The sequence below is a fragment of the Dreissena polymorpha genome, chromosome 11, assembly GCF_020536995.1.
Source record: "Dreissena polymorpha isolate Duluth1 chromosome 11, UMN_Dpol_1.0, whole genome shotgun sequence".
Lineage (NCBI taxonomy): Eukaryota > Metazoa > Mollusca > Bivalvia > Myida > Dreissenidae > Dreissena > Dreissena polymorpha.
In genome coordinates, this window is record NC_068365.1 from 78,912,090 (window position 1) to 78,933,192 (window position 21,103).

Genomic DNA, 21,103 nt, shown 5'->3' on the forward strand with positions numbered 1-21,103 from the left:
TCCCTCCGCCTATGTATGGGGGGGGGGGAAACACGCTTCAAGTAGGTATTTCACATCATTCATCTTTATAGGCTGAGTCGATACTACTTTATCACATGAAACAATGTCAAAGTACATATACATGTTATGTTTTACTATTTACCCTTGGCACGAGGACATAAAATAATGATAGAAGGGTTACCTTAGAGATGCAGTTATCACAGATGGACCCCTTGATCTTGTTGCACTGGACCCTGTCAAAGCCCGTCTCATTGAAGTAGTCGAGGAGCTGAGTCCTGCGACAGTCGGCCACATTCTCGCAGAACTCAACCATGCGTAACAGGTTGTCATGGTGCACACTCTTTGAATCAACCGTCACGTTTTTATCCGCTGTCAAGAGAGTAAAGGGCTTTCTTGTATTATTCAAAGACAGAGTCTGTTGAATTATAACATTTAGATGACCCTTTGATTGCTTGACAGTATAACATAAGCCATCATGGGGAAATTGTTCATATTCAATAATGTCAAGGTAAATAGTCATATTCTAACTGGAAGAGGACCGTAATTGTAACATGTTGATTGCTTATGTTTTAAAGAAGTGGTACAGTTTAGACTATTCTGAGTTCAGGTATATTTTCCACAATCTATTGAACACTTGTTAAGACATAAAACAAAGTAATAAGATTATACTTCAAGTTTGATAGCAATAGCTTGGGTGGGATGTTTGGACGGTTTTTCAAAAATAAAATAATAAAAATTAAATATTTCAAATTCTTTCGGGTGGGGGATGGAGGTGGAGAGGGGAATCATGTGAGGTGTGATCATTTATTAGATGATCTTTCAAAAATAAGGAAAAAAAAGCAAAGCAAATTATTTTTTGGAGTGGGGGGGGTCTGAGGTGGAGCGTGGGAGATGGTTTGGGTAGAGTCCACTGTGGTACGTCAGGTAAATATTTTTTTGTCAAAATATTAATCAAATCTGATCATAAATAAAGAAGTTATGGCAATTAAAGCATATTTAATAATTTGAACTTGAGCGTTAAGGTCATTCAAAGGTCAAGGGCAAATTCAACGTGTTAGGGACAGTAACCTCATGAAAGTAAGAAAGTATTTGAAGTTTGAAAGCAATAGCCTTGATACTTTAGAAGTAAAGTGGATCTAAATACAAAATGAAACAAAATATTCAAAGTTACTAAGTAAAAAGGGCCACAATTCCGTCAAAATGCCAAACAGAGTTATGCAACTTGTCCTGAGATTTAGCGAGTGTTTCAAGTCTGAAAGCAATAGCTATGACACTTAAGGATTAAAGTGGACCGAAACATAAAACTTTTTCAATTTTCTAAGTTTAAAAGGGGCATACCTCTAAAGGTAAAGCTGACAGAGTTATGCAATTTGACCTACACAATTGTCTTGTTGCCATAAAGAAGTTTTTCAAGTTTGAGTTAATTTTCTTTGATAATGTTAAAGTTATTTGACTTTATAAAAAACTTTTACCAACGCCGACGCCGGTGCGAGTAGTATAGCTTTCATTTTTCTTCGAAAAGTCGAGATAAAAACTAAAAAAACTAGAGCTTTGTCACAGACGTGACGAATACCCCACTGCCACATTGACACTGAATATTTTAGCATGTTGTGTTCACAAAAAAATAGCGGACACCATGCTCAATGTTTAAAACGCACTAAGTGACTCCGTGACCTAGTTTTTGACCCGACATGACCCATATTCGAACTTGACCTAGACATCATCTAGATACAACATCTGACCAAGTTTGGTGAAGTTCGGATGAAAACAAATTGAATTATTTAGCGGACACTTAATACGGACCGACAGACAGACAGACAGACAAAGTCACTCCTATATACCCCCCTAAACTTTGTTTGTGGTGGTATAATTAAAGGTGTAAGCTGTCAGACATGCTGGAGTAAGACCTTTACAGAACCAGTAACAGAATGTCTTATAATGAAAGCTTTTACAAATATTGTTTGGACACATTTTTAGGGTCCCATAAATAATATAAATTTTAGTCAAACATGTTTTCAATTAAGTGCCCAAAATGTTTTCAAGCTTTTGTAAAGCCTATATTGTCTCCTTAGAATAACAAGTGCTTTTTTAACAGGTGTTAGCAAAGCACAAAGACCAAACAGAGCTAAATTGGCACATTTGGCCCCACACATATAACAGCCATACTTGGTTAAGTTAAGGCTTGAAGTGAGTATATACACATTTGTATTTAGTAGATGTAAAATATAATTTGTATTCGCTATTTTTTATAAAATTCTAAAGAATAGCAGCTGCTTGTTATTGTAAATGTTGGTCCAATTTTCTCTGTCATACGGGTCTTTATGAAGTCGATGCTAAATGATCCTTTTAAGATTTAGTTACACTTAAAAATCAAAATTGTGTTGTACAAATCTACCACCCATACTCTCAATCATCCATCTGTGCTTCTCCACATCCTTGTAGCTGTAGAGCAGAATGCAGTAGGCTAGCTGCTCATCTCGGCCAGCCCTCCCTGCCTCCTGGTAGTAGCCCTCCACGGACTTGGGCAGTGAGTAGTGGATCACAAACCTCACATCTGGCTTGTCTATGCCCATACCAAATGCTGTGGTAGCACATATCACCTTAAAGGAACACCTATGACAGTGAATAATGGATCACAAACCGCACACCAGACTTGTATATGTCTATACCAAATCATATGGTAGCACATATCCCTCAAAAGAACAACTATGACATAGAATAATGGATCACAAACCTCACATCAGGCTTGTCTGTACCCATTCAGTATGCTATGGCAGCACATTGCAACTGACAAAAACAACAACTATGATTCAAATAGTGGATCACAAACCGCACATAAGGCTTGTCTATACCCATGCAGAATGCTTTGGCAGCACATTTCAACTGAAAAACCCCCCACGTTGAATCACATTTGAGCAGTGAGAAGTGGATCACAAACCACACATTTGGATTGTCCATGCCCATAATAAATGATACAGTGGCCCGGATCAATAAATAAGATTAACTGCTTTTTATTTAACTTTATGGATTATTTGATGATTCCATTTTATTTCTTTATGAACACAAGATACAAAAATGATAAAACTGAGAAATAAAATTTACTTAAATTTCATTTGTACAATTTAAAATTATCTAACGATGTCAGGACAATTATTTTTTTACACCATGTCATAATATGAGGAATCTTGAGATCATATGAGCCTCTTTCTGGGAAAACTGGACGTATTGCATGTACATTAAGTGTCATACCTGATTAGCCAGTGCAGACTGTGGGATGCATAGGCTTATCTGGGACAACACTTTAGGCACATGCATTGAGGCCACCGGGACAACACTTAAGGCAAATGCATTGGGGCCACTAGGAAAGCACTTTATGTACAAACATTGAGGCCACTGAGACTCCACTGTATGCACATGCATTGAGGCCACTGGGTCAGCACTTTTAGGACATGCATTGAGGCCACTGGGACAACACTTTAGGCACATGCATTGAGGCCACTGGGAAAGCACTTTAGGTACAAACAATTAGGCCACTGAGACTCCACTTTATGCACATACATTGAGGCCACTGTGAAAACACTTAAAGCACATGCATTGAGGCCACTGGGACAGCACTTTAGGCACATGCATTGAGGCCACTGGGACAACACTTTAGGCACATGCATTGAGGCCACTCGAACAACACTTTATGCACATGCATTTAGGCCATTGGGACAGCACATAAGGTACATGCATTGAGGCCACTGGGACAACACTTTAGGCACATGCATTGAGGCCACTGGGACAGCACTTTAGGCCCATGGATTGAGGCCACTGGAACAGCACTTTAGGCACATGCATTGAGGCAACTGGAACAACACTTTAGGCACATGCATAGAGGCCACTGGAACAGCACTTTAGGCACAAGAATTGAGGTCACTGGGACAAAACGTTATGCACATGCATTAAGGCCACTGGGACAGCACTTTAGGTACATGCATTGAGGCCACTGGGACATCACTTAAGGCACATGCATTGAGGCCACTGGGACAGCACTTTAGGCACATACATTTAGGTCACTGGGACAACGCTATAGGCACACGCATTGAGCCCAGATTTACTAGAAAGCGGCTCATAAGAACCTCTAAACAAAGCATTCCCATAGTGTGTGTGTGTGTGTGTGTGTACCTTGCACTTGTTTCCATGCATCCACTTCTCCTGGATCTTGACCCTCTTGGCGTCCCTCAGTCCGGCGTGGTAGGACTGAGAAAGGATGCCAGCCTTGGTCAGCGACCAGGACACGCTTTCACACTCCTTCCTGCAGAAGACACACACACATTTGGTGGAATTACTTAAGTTTGCAGGTTATGACGTTCGGCTTTTCTGGGATTTTTAATGTCGAAATTCGAGAAAACTGAATTTCAAGAGTCAATATTATGAAATGGTATAAAATGTTAAATTTTCTGGGTCATAATTTAGCAATGAAACTGGGGCTTCAATGGTGACTTTGAATGACTTTTATCACTTGTGTTTGTGATAACCAGATGGGAAAATCATTTCCCTTCAGACTTAAACATAAGAGTGTTTAAGCCACAGGCAATTAACTTATATCCAAATATTAATTTCAGAGTCAATGATTAGCATTAAATAAAGAGGTAGGCATATACATGTTTGGTGTATACTATTATGTGTTTAATTTTAAAATGAAGAACTGTTTATAATGCATCATTACAAGTTTTGCATCTTACTTATTGTATTTGTTTTCACATAGACAACACAGATTTTCAGTTTAACTACTGAACATCTTTATTTCTATCTAGTTTGCACAACACTCATTAAGCTTCCAAATAATAATGGAAAGGCAAAAGCCTTTCAACATTTGAATCGCATCATGCAAAAATAGTGGGCAGCGAAACTCTAGATCAGCCTGAGCAATTACACCGTTATGCTGGGAGCTATCCTGTTTGTGATAAGACCATGATAGTTGACAGGGTAGCTCCTGACCAGACTGCTTCATAGCTATGCTGGCCGCATAGGGAATAAGACTCATTTTTACAACAAATGGTTTATTTTAACAATATCTGCATTGTTAGTTGGATTATTAATTGAAAATCACTTACCGAGACAGGCAGTACACAATGCCACATTTGTCAAGGAAATCAGTCTTGATCATTTTGATGATATCATTGGTGGCAGTAGACGTCTTTTTTGGTCGACACTCAAACTTCAAATTGGGACGATTGAAACTAGAGATAAACCTTAAGAAGGAAGCAGTTATTATTTGCACTTTTCTTCCTGTTTCATAATTTTCAATTAGTGAGAACTAGATCTCTCGCTGTTGATCCTGACATCCCCCACCCACGTGCAAAGTCAGAGGACATTGAGAGTTCAGCTTTAAAAACTGGTTTCCAAAAAATGCTTCTAACCTAAGAAGATTCATCTTGATACCCTATATAATAGCAACGATATGCCCAGGGCAAAATTTAAGCATGCACATTCATTCACTGCATAGGCATTAAGTGTTGAACTTATGAAAGCTCGATTTATGGTTCTTACTCAAAGCACTGCGCCTAATTGAGACCTACCTATATATTAAGTTCAAAGTTGATACCACTTATAATAGTAAAGATATGCTCCAAACCAAATTCAAGTATACAATTATGGGCTATGGCTCATGCGAAATTCACATCCAATGCATAAGATATACACTCTTAATAAGTGTTGGCTCTTGTGAAATTCACATGCCCTAAATAAGATATACATAGTGATTCAGTTTTAAGTTGAAATCTCTTTAAGTTTTGAGATCTCCTCAAGAAAAAATTCAAGTGGAACAAGAGATGTGTTCGTCAGAAACACAGTGCCCCCTACTGTGCCACTTTGAGATAAAATTTCTATTTAACATTTGGCAGGTATAGAAATCATCTCCCTTTAAAGCTTATTACTTCCCTTTGATTTTGTCCAATCCTACTGTAGACAGTCAAAATGACAAAGTCAGACATCACTGACAACCAAGGTCTGTGGTTTATCAAAGAGATCATAGCCAGATCTCATCATGTACCTATAGACATAAGTCCAGAGGTATGTAATCAACCCTACCATTCACAAATTAGTACAGTAACGAAATGATAATTATATCATAAAAATAAAAACTTTTGACAAATCATTCGAGTTATAAATAATCCAAATAATAAATCTGTACAGTAACTGTGAAAAGAAGTTAAATTCTTGGTAAGGAAATATATGAGATTTATAATTATATAAATTACTTCCCTTGAAAATAATTGTCTCTAACAAATCTCTATTTTTAGTAGCAAATAATTAAAAGCCACTCTGTAATTTTAGTAGCAAAAAATTAAAAGCCACTAACGTGACTATATATTTACAACTCAATGTGCAGCTCCATGAGAAACAAATGCATGCCAACTATTAAGTTGCTATGTTCAATATTGAATAATTATCTCCCTTTAAAGCTTATTTCTTCCCTTTGATTTGTTTTTTTGACCTTAGACCTTGAAGGATGACCTTGACCTCTTACCACGATCTTGCCACCTACTGCGCCACTTTGATTGATATAACAAAAATATATACGTTGGAAGGTCAGATAATTATGTCCATTTAAAGCTTATTACTTCCCTTGGATTTGTTTTTCGACCCTAGACCTTGAAGGATGATGTTCACCCTGAAATTTTAGCACTCAAAATGTGCAGCTCCATGAGATACACGTGCATGCCAAATATCAAGTTGGTATGTTCAATATTTAAAAAGTACGGACGGACAGACTGACATACTGACAGACATACTGACTGATATACTGACTGATGGACAGTTCAACTGCTATATGCCATCCTACCGGGGGCATAAAATAAACAAAGGGCAATAACTCAAGAAATATGAAAACAATAGTAACATTTGCTCAATAACTTCATATCACTGGGAACAATATTTGCCAGTTTTGGTCTTCAGAAAGACAGACTGACAGACTTTCATATCAACTTCCTTACTCCTTTACTAAGTATCGGAGAAGGGGGGAGGGGGTCATTAATGAACGAGTACTGCACTACTTGCACAACCATGCCTACTATGATACTATCATACTAACAAAACTGAAAAGAAATACAGACAGAATCAAATATCCTTATAATGATTGCAGGTATGAGTCCAATGTTTCTCAGTCACAAACACAAAGTAAGAAATGTGTTACCATTTTGGGTCTTTCATATGAAGCTGATTACAGATGTCCTTCCTGACTCTCATGGTGGCTGTTGAAGTGAGGGCCATTAACGGCACCCCAGGGAACTTTATCTTCAACATACCTAGCTTCTTGTAGTCTGGTCGGAAATCATGTCCCCACTGCAAAAACAGAGCAACAGCAGTCAGGGTGTGATCTAGGTTAAGTCTGATAGGAGCAACATTCTTTCGACTGATTTTGACTATGTAAATCGCGTGCATAACGCAATGATAAACCTTACAACAGATATTTAAATAAACAATTTGTTAAACTCGATAACAAGATTTATTTATGGAAACCTGTTTAATATCACAATTAACATACGCAAAGTAAACAGTATCAACTGAGATCAAAAACAATGTGCTCCGATCCCTGTAAATGACGGCAATCTTTCATTTAAGATCAACGTCTTTCCCTTCAAAATATGGTCAACACTGTCCAACATTGTTCACCTAACGACACTCCACGACTGGATTCAAGATTTGTTCACATGGAATACGCTTTGTCTAAGCAGGACATTCAATCATCCTTACCCATTCAGAAAGTGGTTTTGCTTTACTGATATTTGTGAGTTCTTTCAAATATCTTCATTTTCGCATAACACAAGTGCATTTTAAGATTGGAAAACGAAAAGCTTATGAGATTTCACGTTTCAAAAATGCGTGTAATATGCGGGGAGTCTAAGCAGAATCAGGATATATATATATATATATATATATATATATATATATATATATATATATATATATATATATTATTTTTTTTTGAGGGGGGGGCTTGTGCAAAACGCCCGCGGAATCGGTTGTACCCCGCCCCCCCCCCCCACACACACACACTTTTTAGCGAAAATGCACGAATCTAAAAAAATACCTATAGGCCAACCCGATCTGCGGAAAAATTACACCACTGGGAGTACAAAATTTAGCCTTATTCTGAGAAAGCTGGGCGTAATGCATCTGTATAAAGTGTCAACCCAGTTCAGGCTATGCCATCCACACAGGCTAATCAGGGACAACATATTACGTTTTGATTTTTTCGCTTAAAGCAGGTATCTTTTAAACAAACATCCAGTGTATGTGGAAAGTGTTGTCCCTGGTTAATTTGTGCATACTGTACAGGCTAATCTAGGACGACACTTAACGCACATATGCATTAAGCGCCCTTGTCCCAGAACAAGGCGCAATTAGTGAGTGTTCTGTCACTTGAAATGACTTTATTTATGGTAAATACTGTTTCAAAACAATTCATATATTTACCTGTTTATAAAACCAATGGAGAACATTATTTATTTAATTGTATCATCGAACAAATCTAATGATTATTGAAATAGAAAAAAAATCAACAACTGTGTCACCTTAAAAACAAAAACATTAACTTTTCAGCTATTATACCTTTTCACCAATTCATACATCTGTTTCTTTACAACTGACTCGAAATACGCTCACGTGGAACTACAAGTAGAACTTACCGAGCTGATACAGTGGGCCTCGTCTATAACAAATCTGTCAAGCACTAAACGGCTGAACAGGTTTTCTAGAACACCCAATAACTTCTCACTGGCAGAAAGCTGCAACATTGACATTTACAAAAATTACACATGCTTATTTCACAATTTACCTTGAAAAAAGTATAGTTGTAAAAAGAACTGCAAAATACCTGTTTCACCAAACAGAAGCTGTGAACATAACACAGCAAAGCAAAAACAAGTTTCCCTTTTAATAACTAAACATTGGAAACTAAATTACTTGTGCATAATCATTGTTAACAGTTCAATTAAATTCTGCATATAACAACCCCAAGCGGATGTTTATCGGCAAATAAACAATTATGTGAAACGCTAGTTATTAACACATGACCACACATAAACAGCATGATAATGTTAAAGGGCTGTTGAAAAATGTAGATACGATTGACAGTCCCAATAAATGCAATATCTTCTGAAGTAAAATAACCATTGTTTAAACATATTTATTTTTAATAAGTAATTTGCTTAGCAAACGATCCAACCAATCCAACCAATCAAGGTAAAGGTACTTTCAAGTTTTACTGACATCACCTCTCTAATTCAAAAGAAGGCATACACATAGTTTAATTCAATGGTTCAATGTGAAGCTAAAATGCTGTCACCTTCTCCGGTGTGACATACAACAGTCTGATCTCTGGGGTCCTCATGTCAAGCTTCTCGTACAGCACCGCTTCCTCTGCCGGTGTCACATCACCGGACAGGTGACCCGCTGGCACCTGAACATGACATCAGGCATCTTAATGCAGGTGCTTAATGTGTCAACCAGCATTAACACGTGTGGCATGATCAGCACGGATAGACTGAGCCACACTCTGGGAAAATGGGGCTTCATACATGTGCAAAAAGGTGTCATCCCAAATAAGCCTGTGCAGTCTACACAGGCTGATAAGGTAAAACACTTCACTTTTATGGAATAATTTTGTTTAAAGGACGTCTCTTAACGAAAATACAATTTTGGGGAAAAGTGTTGCCCCGGATCAGTCTTTTAAAATATTTAACCAAGAGGCATGATAAGAGTTAACGTCAAAACAATTTCGCTTTAAGGCAAGGTGGCTTTTAAAGGTTTGCCCTATATAAGTCAACTCCAAAGGTGAGGCCAGCAGTAAACTTCCGGGCCATATGGTTTCAGAGATTTTTTGTAAGTTTTGTATTGTTAAAACTCCTTTAAGATACCCTTTACCTAATTAAACAACACACCAAAACCACCATTTTCATACTAAAACCACCCAAGGAATATAACTGTAAAGAGTATTGAATTCTGCCCTGTGGTTAAGGAGATTTCGTAGGAAGAAAAAAAATTTTGACGCAGACACTACACGTCACACATGCACGGACTGACAACAGACATCACAGTATACCAATAGATCACTATAAGCATGCTATGCTACAGTTAGAAAAAAAAGTGAACATTATTTTGTCAATAATTGGCTTTTAAAATTGTTTTGTTCTTCTAAAAATACACTTTTAAGATTTTTCATTTTTTTTATTGTCAGGCAAGCATGTCAATTCTGCACTTCCGAACACATTACTAAACTAAACAAGATCCTATAAATCACATAATTTAACATAGACCTACATTCAAAGACTGCAGTTTTTGGACCTGGTCCTGTATCAGCGCTCGGAGAGGGGAGACAACTATTGTCACACCCCCATTTACAAGGGCAGGCAACTGGTAACACAGACTTTTTCCTCCACCTGGAGTAACAATTATAAAATGAAAATATTTGTTTCAATAATTTGAATGGATCTTCTGCAAAATGCAGGCATTATAGTTCCAGACCAGCCTGCCCAATCATGTAGTCTGGTCAGAATATATCCCGTTAGCTATGTTTTGTGGTCTCATGAATGACAGGGTAGCTGCTGATGGACTGTGAATACGCCCATGCTGTGCTGGAAATAGGGTTAACGCATATTACATTATACCCATTTTCTTGTGACCGTAGTCAAATAATAATTGTGAAGATGATTTAGCACAGCTATTCGGATCTAGAATTGGTAAATATAAGTACACAACACACAATTAAATATTGTGACTACACACAATTTAATATTGTGTTAAGTAAGTAACTAGTTAGTTCACCAACAATAAGATGCCTCAGCGCGACCAAAACCACAGGTGCTTTAAACCTTCATGTACTAATAACAACTTCAAAATTTATAATTGAGGACTTTTGTATGCATGTTAACCTGTATAATTCTGCTTACCTGAAAACAAGTTAGAGCTTGTCAAACAAGCAATGAATATCAAACAATGTAACATGTTAAAATATGTAGCAAGTGGTAATAATTGCTTGTATCTGCTAAAAAAGGCAAGTAGTAATTTTAACACAGAATAATTGAAAAGGTTCATGCACAACTCAACATTCAAATGAAAGTACCCGAGTATTTTGAATTGAAATTTGTAGGAGAACTTAGTCCGAAAAGTTTCATAATGATTCCAGTTTAATCCTTTGTTCTTACTTATGGGGTAAGTTGCATGTGAATAAACTGTCTTTCCAGATTAGCCAAATTTATGGTATATTTTGTTTAAAGGCAGTCTTCTTTGTGAAATTCCAGTTAAGGGGGGAAATTGTCTTCCTTGCTTAGCATGTGCAGACTGCACATGTTAATCTGGGACAACACTTCACCCACATGCACAAAACCCATTTTCTCTAAGTGAAGTTAGCAAAGACCTGTTGGCATAAGGACAAAGGTGTCATTGTCTAGCAGTGTAGCATTGCAGGCCTCCAGCTGGTGAGTCTTGAATCTCTGCAGGCCAAACACCTTGTTGAACACCTTCATCATCTCCTTACAGTGCTCAAACGCATAGCTAGCGTACTCGCTTCTCTCCTCAACCACAACCTGAGTGCTTGCAATGGGACTGTCGTCTGTGGGCGCCGCTGCAAAACACATACAATCATACTTTTAAAAGTGATTAAGTGACGTGTAGTGCATAACGTATCCCTTATTTATAAATAAAACATTTTATTACATTCTTTTCTTAGTAACTTCCACAATACTTAACAGTTATCCTTTTTATTATGGCATCTTTCTGATGAACATTAAGAGCATGGGAAGTAGCAGTGGACTGAGAACTGGAAGGGATATACTCACTGATTTGTTTGGAAATTGCTATTGAAGTGGAATCCCTAGCTCTACCAACATCACCTGCTGTACAGTTTGAGATGAATATTCTGTCCATAAGATTCCTTCCACTGGCCTGGGACTTGATCTCAGTTCTAAAATGGGATAAACAATAAATGATATGTAATCGCAAACAAGCAATGATAATTATTCAACAAAAATCAATGGTATTTATTCACCAATAATAAAATAGCAAATGATATTTATTCACAACAATCAATTACATTTATTCACCATCAATCAATACAATGTGTTCACCAACAAACAATCCATGATATTCATTCACCAACAATTAACAAGAACTTGCGTATATTTATGTGATTTTGGAATAAAAGCCCAATCATCTATGTTAAGGTATTACTTTTATTTTAAAATAATGAAATTTAATCTATTACATGTTTTATGTAGCATGATATATAAAGATAAAATCTTTAGAAAAATGTAAATAACAACATCAAACATAATTTTCCAGAATATGTTTATTGCAATACCAGGTTTTCAATCTAGAAAAAAGCAAGACTAACACAAGATGCGAGAAATTACTTGAGCTAATTATAACAGCGAAGAATAACCCAGAAGCCGTATGTCTTGCCAAACAAACAGTTGTATTAATCATTTTATATATTTTTTGGATTCTAAGCTGAACATGGCCCACAACTAAGCATTTTTTAACAAAATATTAAAGGGATCTTTTCACGCTTTGGTAAATTGACAAAATTGAAAAATGGTGTTTCAGATTCGCAAATTTTCGTTTTAGTTATGATATTTGTGAGGAAACAGTAATACTGAACATTTACCATGGTCTAATATAGCCATTATATGCATCTTTTGACGATTTTAAAACCTAAAAATTATAAAGCGTTGCAACGCGAAACGATTGAATAATTTGGAGAGTTCTGTTTTTGTCGTTAAATTTTGTGAAACTACGAAGATTGCTTATATAAAGTATAAAATACGACAAGCTTGTGTACTTGGCGGAATAGCTCAGTAGGCTAAAGCGTTTTTACTTCAGGACTCTGGCAGGACTCCAGGGGTCACTGGTTCGAAACCTGCTCCGGGCAATGTTCTTTTCCTTTTTTTAATTTTATTATTGATTTTTTACTGGAGCTTTTACGATCCAATGTTTACATTTATCAATATAAAGCATTTAATGAATAAGTTAAAAAATGCCAAAATCTGTGAAAAGGCCCCTTTAAGATAAAAATAGAACATGCAAAACTTCAGTTAGAATGGTGTATGCTGAATAGTGTCGCATTAAAATTGTCTTTTAAGATTGTATCCAGCTGAAATCCATTCCACTTAGCAGTTTGTGTAAATATGCAATTTAAATCAGTGTTGAACATGCCTACCTACACTATGTAAACCAATGTTCCCCATGCCTACCTACCTTTGATGTAGTAGATTTTGCACAGCGCGACTGTTAACCTTGAAGCAGTTCATTATGTCGGACATGGAGAGTTGACTGACGTGGTCACAGATGCGGTCAGCCACTTTAAGCAGCTCATACTGCAAATCCAAGGCCTTCATATCGTCACAGGCAGATGTGGGCGCCGCTGCAAAACACATACAATCATACTTTTAAAAGTGATTCAGTGACGTGTAGTGCATAACGTATCCCTTATTTATAAATAAAACATTTTATTACATTCTTTTCTTAGTAACTTCCACAATACTTAACAGTTATCCTTTTTATTATGGCATCTTTCTGATGAACATTAAGAGCATGGGAAGTAGCAGTGGACTGAGAACTGGAAGGGATATACTCACTGATTTGTTTGGAAATTGCTATTGAAGTGGAATCCCTAGCTCTACCAACATCACCTGCTGTACAGTTTGAGATGAATATTCTGTCCATAAGATTCCTTCCACTGGCCTGGGACTTGATCTCAGTTCTAAAATGGGATAAACAATAAATGATATGTAATCGCAAACAAGCAATGATAATTATTCAACAAAAATCAATGGTATTTATTCACCAATAATAAAATAGCAAATGATATTTATTCACAACAATCAATTACATTTATTCACCATCAATCAATACAATGTGTTCACCAACAAACAATCCATGATATTCATTCACCAACAATTAACAAGAACTTGCGTATATTTATGTGATTTTGGAATAAAAGCCCAATCATCTATGTTAAGGTATTACTTTTATTTTAAAATAATGAAATTTAATCTATTACATGTTTTATGTAGCATGATATATAAAGATAAAATCTTTAGAAAAATGTAAATAACAACATCAAACATAATTTTCCAGAATATGTTTATTGCAATACCAGGTTTTCAATCTAGAAAAAGCAAGACTAACACAAGATGCGAGAAATTACTTGAGCTAATTATAACAGCGAAGAATAACCCAGAAGCCGTATGTCTTGCCAAACAAACAGTTGTATTAATCATTTTATATATTTTTTGGATTCTAAGCTGAACATGGCCGACAACTAAGCATTTTTTAACAAAATATTTAAGGGATCTTTTCACGCTTTGGTAAATTGACAAAATTGAAAAATGTTGTTTCAGATTCGCAAATTTTCGTTTTAGTTATGATATTTGTGAGGAAACAGTAATACTGAACATTTACCATGGTCTAATATAGCCATTATATGCATCTTTTGACGATTTTAAAACCTAAAAATTATAAAGCGTTGCAACGCGAAACGATTGAATAATTTGGAGAGTTCTGTTTTTGTCGTTAAATTTTGTGAAACTACGAAGATTGCTTATATAAAGTATAAAATACGACAAGCTTGTGTACTTGGCGGAATAGCTCAGTAGGCTAAAGCGTTTTTACTTCAGGACTCTGGCAGGACTCCAGGGGTCACTGGTTCGAAACCTGCTCCGGGCAATGTTCTTTTCCTTTTTTTAATTTTATTCTTGATTTTTTACTGGAGCTTTTACGATCCAATTTTTACATTTATCAATATAAAGCATTTAATGAATAAGTTAAAAAATGCCAAAATCTGTGAAAAGGCCCCTTTAAGATAAAAATAGAACATGCAAAACTTCAGTTAGAATGGTGTATGCTGAATAGTGTCGCATTAAAATTGTCTTTTAAGATTGTATCCAGCTGAAATCCATTCCACTTAGCAGTTTGTGTAAATATGCAATTTAAATCAGTGTTGAACATGCCTACCTACACTATGTAAACCAATGTTCCCCATGCCTACCTACCTTTGATGTAGTAGATTTTGCACAGCGCGACTGTTAACCTTGAAGCAGTTCATTATGTCGGACATGGAGAGTTGACTGACGTGGTCACAGATGCGGTCAGCCACTTTAAGCAGCTCATACTGCAAATCCAAGGCCTTCATATCGTCACAGGCAGACGTAGGAGTCGCTTGTCTCTGCTCCATGGTGTCTAAATAAAAGTTACAGTTTGGTACCTATGTAGTTATTCAATCGTGATTTTATTCATCAAAGATAATGTGTTTATACATTTTATTAGGAGCAGGATAAAGAAGCATGATTACATGGAAACTCGTAAATATTGTCTGGAAGTTTAGCAACTTAAAAGTTACTGAACTCCCATCAGTCAGATGTGTCACATGACACAACATAACTGAAGTATGATAACTCTTTAATTGGGGTAATGACACCAAATCAATATTAACCTTCCTTTAATTGCAATAATCACTTGCCTAAAGTTTCAGTACATATTTTATCAAATATTTTCTATCTGCACCAACTGTAAGTGAAGCTGACAAAACAGCCGCCAAAAGTAACCCGTAAATGTCAACTGTTTCAGCAATTAATACACACCTGAATGCTGTGGATAGTGTATATGGTATCCGGCTAGCAACTAAGGGGTCACGGATTCCTTCTTTCCAGAGAAGCCCAGTACTGGTTGTATCCGTGTAACTGACTTGAATGAGTCTCAATAAGCCTTAGTCTTTTCAGGAATTGAGCTTCAGTACATATTTTTAAACTAACGAAAGCACACAACAATATGTATTTAACACAGAAAATTGTATCAAATTTTTCTAAAGCGTAACTAAAGAGCTCAATAATGATCTATGTCAAATCTGGCCCTGACCTTGCTGCAATCCCCGGGTTGCAAAGGGACTTGTGGTGGCTGGCCTTGTCCTGTCCAACATGTCCTCCTTAGGGAACTCCAGTGTTCGACGCTTCTTGCTCTGAGAGTCCGACATCTCATATTTGCCATCAGTCCTGGAGGCCTGGTCAAACATTAACATTGTTCTCTAAGAAATATGGATTGATTCTGGTTGACTGCATAAACGTAACCAATGTTTGCTAAAAATTTACATTTATTATTGACATAGTGCTTCCAAATTCCAGAGACAGGATGAACAGCTGTGTCTAGTATTAAAACAAATTTTTAAAGTAAAATTCATTTTAATTATTAAATACTTACATGTTATCTCTAGCTAATCTCTTTCCAGGGAGTTAATTATCCGGAAAACTTTAAGCGCTGGGAATCATCCACCTCTCATAAAGAAAACCAAGTCAGGTTAAAAATAGTACAATGTAACCTAACCGGAAATCAAGAACAACAACTCATCTTTCCTGTACAAAAACACGAAATTTCGATGAGCGGGGTGGGAGGTGGGACTTACCGATAACAGCTAAGTATTTAATAATAAAAAATGCATTTTACTTTAAAAATTTGTTTTAATATCATAAATACATACCTGTTATCGCTAGCTGATTTTGCAGCTGCGGCGTGAAGGTTCGCATATTTTTTTCCCATCACAGCAGAACCCATATTTACGGTTTTCAGCAAGAGATAGTAGATCATGTCCTCAGATTATCTTCGTAAGTACCATATTGAACGTACTTAATTCTCGGATGGCCTAAGGTACTTACGCCATAGAAGAAATTACAGTTTGAGCCACAACAAGAGGACCTAACATATACAAATTGTCTTGTTGGCACTCAAGAAAACGAAGATAAAAAGAGGAGAAGGTGGTAGGATTCCTCCAGAACGCAGCTTGAAGCACTTTAGACAGTGGGGTATAATTAAAATAAGCCCACGAAGCCGAAATAGCTCTTAATTCATGCGGTCTTATCTTAAACAGGGATAAATCACTGGATAAAAGAGAAGAATAAGCCTTCTTAATTGTCGAGGCTATCCAACGGGAAATAGAAGCCGCAGACACATCGCCCCCCCCCCCTTTTAATGGAACGAAAAGTCTTTTACGAGAACCTCGAATAAACTTTACTCTCTTAAGGTAGAACTTCAAAGCCCTTACCGGGCAAAGGAGTCTATCATCAGCTTCATGTCCACAAGTTCTGGAAAGACTTGGAACTTTGAAGGGTTTGGAAGCCATACAGGGAAGTTGATTTTTGGCAAGAAATCCTGGCTGACATAATAATGTAACATATCCATCGAAAGCATCAAAACGAAGATGGTTATCTCCTATAGAAAGAGCATGAATTTCACTTCTCCGTTTGGATGAAGCCATAGTAAGAAGAAAAACGGTCTTCCAGTTTAGGAACTGTAAAGAAGCCTGATCAAGAGGTTCATAGGGAGCCTTAGTAAGCGAACCAAGCACACAAGCTAAATCCCATTTAGGAGCCAGTGTTCGAGATACAGGACGTTTAAGTACCATAGCTCTAATCATTTCCGAAATCGCTGGATCAGCACAGATTTGTGATGATTAGTAAAAGCCAATGTATGCGAAATCATAGATCTGTATCCTTTGATAGAGCTAAGAGAACGTTTCTTATCATCAAAAAGATAGATGAGAAAATCCGCTATGCGTCTAGCAGAGGGATTGAAGGGATCAATTTTCGCTCCAAGCAACGAGGGTTGAAGCCCTAACAGAAAAACGTTTCTTCTGCAGAGATTGCCTGATAACGGCCAGACGTGTAAGTCGAACATTAATGGATCCGCATGTAGTCTGTGAGGAAGTTTCCTGGGATAATCGTACAGGAGACTGAGAAGATCGTTAAACCAAGATCTCCTGGGCCACCAAGGGGCAATCAGGAGTATCTGGCATGAGCTCACCCTGATTTTCGCCAATATTTGGGACATAAGAATGGGTGGGGGATAGGCTTAAGCTTCCAGTTGGTCCCAAGCGAACGAAAGCGCGTCTATTGCCTACGCTGCTGGATCGTAAACTGGACTCACATACAGAGGTAGTCTGTAGTTGTTTCTGGTCGCAAATAGATCGACCATGGGATAACCGAACTTGAAAAAGATCTGGTTGGTCACTTCTTGATGAAGTATCTGGTGTTTGCGAGACAACCCATCCGCCAGGGCATTGAGGTGACCTGGTATTTATTTGGCCAGAATATAAATGTTGAGTGTTTTGCAAAAAACAAGTAATTTCCTGGTTTCCGGATACAGGGATTGAGAATGTGTTCCCCCTGTGCCTGGATGTAAGCCACCACCGATGTGTTGTCTGTTGACACCATCACACAAGAGTCTCGAAGATGTGACTGGAAATGAGATACAGCTAGAAATACTGCTCGCATTTCTAGATTGTTGATATGAAGGTGAGATTCCTGATGAAACCACAACCCTGAAACTATTGGACTGAGAGGTTCCAGGTGAGCACCCCATCCTTCCTTGCTCGCATCCGTGATTAGATGTAATGACGGTTGCTGAGGAAGAAGTGGTACTCCTGCTAAGAGAGTTTCCTCGTCTAGCCACCACTGAAGATGAGACACTAGGGAATGATGGATTGGAATCTGTTGTAACATATTGCCCAGAGACCATTTCCAACAAGCTGAGAGATAATGCTGAAGAGGACGTAGGAATAGACGTCCCAACTGCACAAAATCTGCTACTGAGCTCAGGATACCGTTAAGAGAGAGGAACTCTTGAGCTGTTATATGAGAAAAGGAAAAATCCCAGTTGACCCTTACCAGAAGGTCTGATATACGTTGACATGACACTCTGACCCGATTGATGTGTGTCAAGAAATTCATTCCCACGAAAGTGAAGTCCTGAAAAGGAATGAGGTCTGATTTGTCTGCATTGAGAAGGAGTTCTAAAGAGAGGAGTTCCTTCCTAGAGAATTCTAGGTTGGTCAGAAGTAAATGACGATCGAGCTGGTGTAAGAGCCAGTCGTCGAAATACTGAAGAAGAACAATCCCGTGAACTCGGAGGTGACTTCCGACTGCAGCCATTAGTTTGGTAAAAACTCGTGGGGCGGTCGCCAAAACAAATGGCATGGCCCGGAACTGGTAGACTTGGCCATGAAAGGCGAATCGAAGGTATTTCCGGAAGTTAGGATGTATAGGAACATGGAAGTGCGCATCTTCCAGATCCAAAGACACCCTCAGTGCAGGGGTTTGATGGAGTTCCGTATGAAGAAAGAATTTCCATTTTGAAAGTTGGTTTGAGAAGGTACATGTTTAACACACTTTTAAATCTATTACTGGTCTCCAGGAACCATTTTTCTTTTGAACAAGAAAAAGACGACTGTAGAATCCTGGAGAATAAGGATCTTGAACCCTTTCTACCGCCTGTTTTTCAAAGAGCCCGAGAATGGACTGTGGAATATGTGGATGCTGTGATACCAATTCTATCGGAACGCGATAAAATGAAGGCCTTTTTCGCATTGAAAAGTCAGGCCTTTTGTAACCAGAGAATGAACCCATGCGTCCGAAGTATTTTGAAGCCATCGGTTTGAAAAGTGGAAAAGTCTGGCCCCGACTGGTATTTCCGGCATCGGAGGTTGTGGAGGTAGAAAGGGTAGGGACCGAGGGCTGATAAGGAGGAGGTACGCCCTTGCCAGCAGAAGGTTTGAAATTCCTCTGATCCGGCTTGGGTTTGTTCTTTTTCCCAGAATCTCTACCAGAAAACTTCTTAGAAAAAGAAGGTCTGTTATAGGAAGAAGGCCTGTTAGGACCCGACCGAGGATTAACAGCAGGTCTTTTAGAGAAAAGATTGTTTCTCTTAGCCTTCTTGGGTGCTGGAACTGCTGGTGGCCTAGAAGAAGGCTGCTTAAAGGCTCCTTGGCGTTGCCCAGAATTGTTTCTAGCTAAAGAATCATGAAGTTGGTCATCCTTTGTCAGCTGTGATTGCTTCTTGTATCCTTCCACCAAAAAGGAAACCTGATGTGAGAGGAGCCGTTCTGAGCGAGTTCATACCTGGTTCTAAGAGAAAATCTTTAGGTAATGATGAATGGATAAGATCTCTACGAATCCTTAAGATCTCAGACATTGAGGAAGCAGCATTATGTGAAAGGTATAATGCTGTTTGTGATAGGTGGCTCAATAAATCCCGAAGTTCTTCCGGAACAGAATTAGACCAATCACAAACCAAGTGTAACAAGGTTGCTAGCATTAAGTCTACCTGGTTGGATAGACCTAAAGATCTTCGCTCTCTACTTTCCCAATGTTCTATCATGGAAAAAGGGACAGACACTGAAGTAGATGAACTAGGCATCGTAAGCAAAAGCTTATTGATGTCTGGACCCTGCGTTGGTAATTTAGAAAAATCTAAACCGGAAGTTGAATCGGGTTCTGGTGGTTTGTAGTTACGTTCCTGAAGTTTAGACTCCGCAAAATACTTCGGTACTTTCCACATATCTCCTCGTTTAGGAATCGTTTTATTCACTGATTCCAACGATTGAAAAACAGATAAGACAGTAGTACCAATCGGAAGGCGTGTATCCAAGCGGGAACGCGCCTTAGTAACCATGGTGGGATCAAACGTACGAACGAGTTGTTCAGTGATCGAGATCGTCGAATTAGAAGAAGTCTCCACAGGTCTAGAATATCAGCTCGTAAATTTGATTACTGGAAGCCAAAAATTTATCCGTATCAATGTCCGCATCCGATTCAGCTTCACTCTCTACAGGAACAGATGTGTGTAGAGAAACAGCAGGAACAGGAATGAAACTATCTTGTGCCAGATTGTCTGGTAAAGATGAATTACCATCCACGACGTCAGCAATTAGATAATTCTTATCAGTATTGACCGGTACAAAATGGCCAAACGCATTCTGTACCCATAGAACATCAGGATTCGAATGGGTAGCATTAGGGGGTACACGACTAGATACGGTCGAAGACACCCGTGGTGCTGATAATGTAGCAGTAGTTGTTAGCTGCGTTCCTGAAGTTCCAACATGTGTGGCTGTCAACATGGGAGCCGACACATGTGGTGAGGAAACATGTGATTCCATAAAGGAATAAGACGGTGATCGACTATCCGAATGGTAGGTACGATGTCTACGTGAGGTTTGTCGACGTCCTCATTTTCTGCGATGTCGCGATCTGGATCGGCTGCGATGTCAAGATGTAGATCGGCTGCGATGAGA

The 21,103-nt window shown here is 38.1% G+C and overlaps 2 protein-coding genes across 4 annotated transcripts in view; both read right to left on the reverse strand.

Annotated features, from left to right (window-relative positions):
• LOC127850916 (recQ-like DNA helicase BLM) overlaps window positions 1-21,103 on the reverse strand; it is a 199,034-nt gene that overhangs the window by 22,216 nt on the left and 155,715 nt on the right. The window lies entirely within an intron of this gene.
• The window catches only part of LOC127850917 (recQ-like DNA helicase BLM), a 58,685-nt gene that overhangs the window by 11,489 nt on the left and 26,093 nt on the right, over window positions 1-21,103 (reverse strand). Inside the window, exons 8-21 of one of the 3 annotated variants that reach the window (XM_052384316.1) lie at window positions 15,901-16,042; window positions 15,039-15,225; window positions 13,623-13,747; window positions 13,243-13,408; window positions 11,826-11,950; window positions 11,405-11,611; window positions 10,309-10,427; window positions 9,335-9,448; window positions 8,676-8,774; window positions 7,181-7,329; window positions 5,100-5,237; window positions 4,168-4,297; window positions 2,405-2,600; window positions 182-369 (exon numbers count right to left, since the gene is read on the reverse strand). In XM_052384316.1, the coding sequence (XP_052240276.1) occupies window positions 182-369; window positions 2,405-2,600; window positions 4,168-4,297; window positions 5,100-5,237; window positions 7,181-7,329; window positions 8,676-8,774; window positions 9,335-9,448; window positions 10,309-10,427; window positions 11,405-11,611; window positions 11,826-11,950; window positions 13,243-13,408; window positions 13,623-13,747; window positions 15,039-15,225; window positions 15,901-16,042 (2,085 nt within the window). The remainder of the gene's footprint in view (window positions 1-181; window positions 370-2,404; window positions 2,601-4,167; window positions 4,298-5,099; window positions 5,238-7,180; window positions 7,330-8,675; window positions 8,775-9,334; window positions 9,449-10,308; window positions 10,428-11,404; window positions 11,612-11,825; window positions 11,951-13,242; window positions 13,409-13,622; window positions 13,748-15,038; window positions 15,226-15,900; window positions 16,043-21,103) is intronic. The other 2 variants (XM_052384317.1, XM_052384318.1) reach the window with 2 other exon arrangements.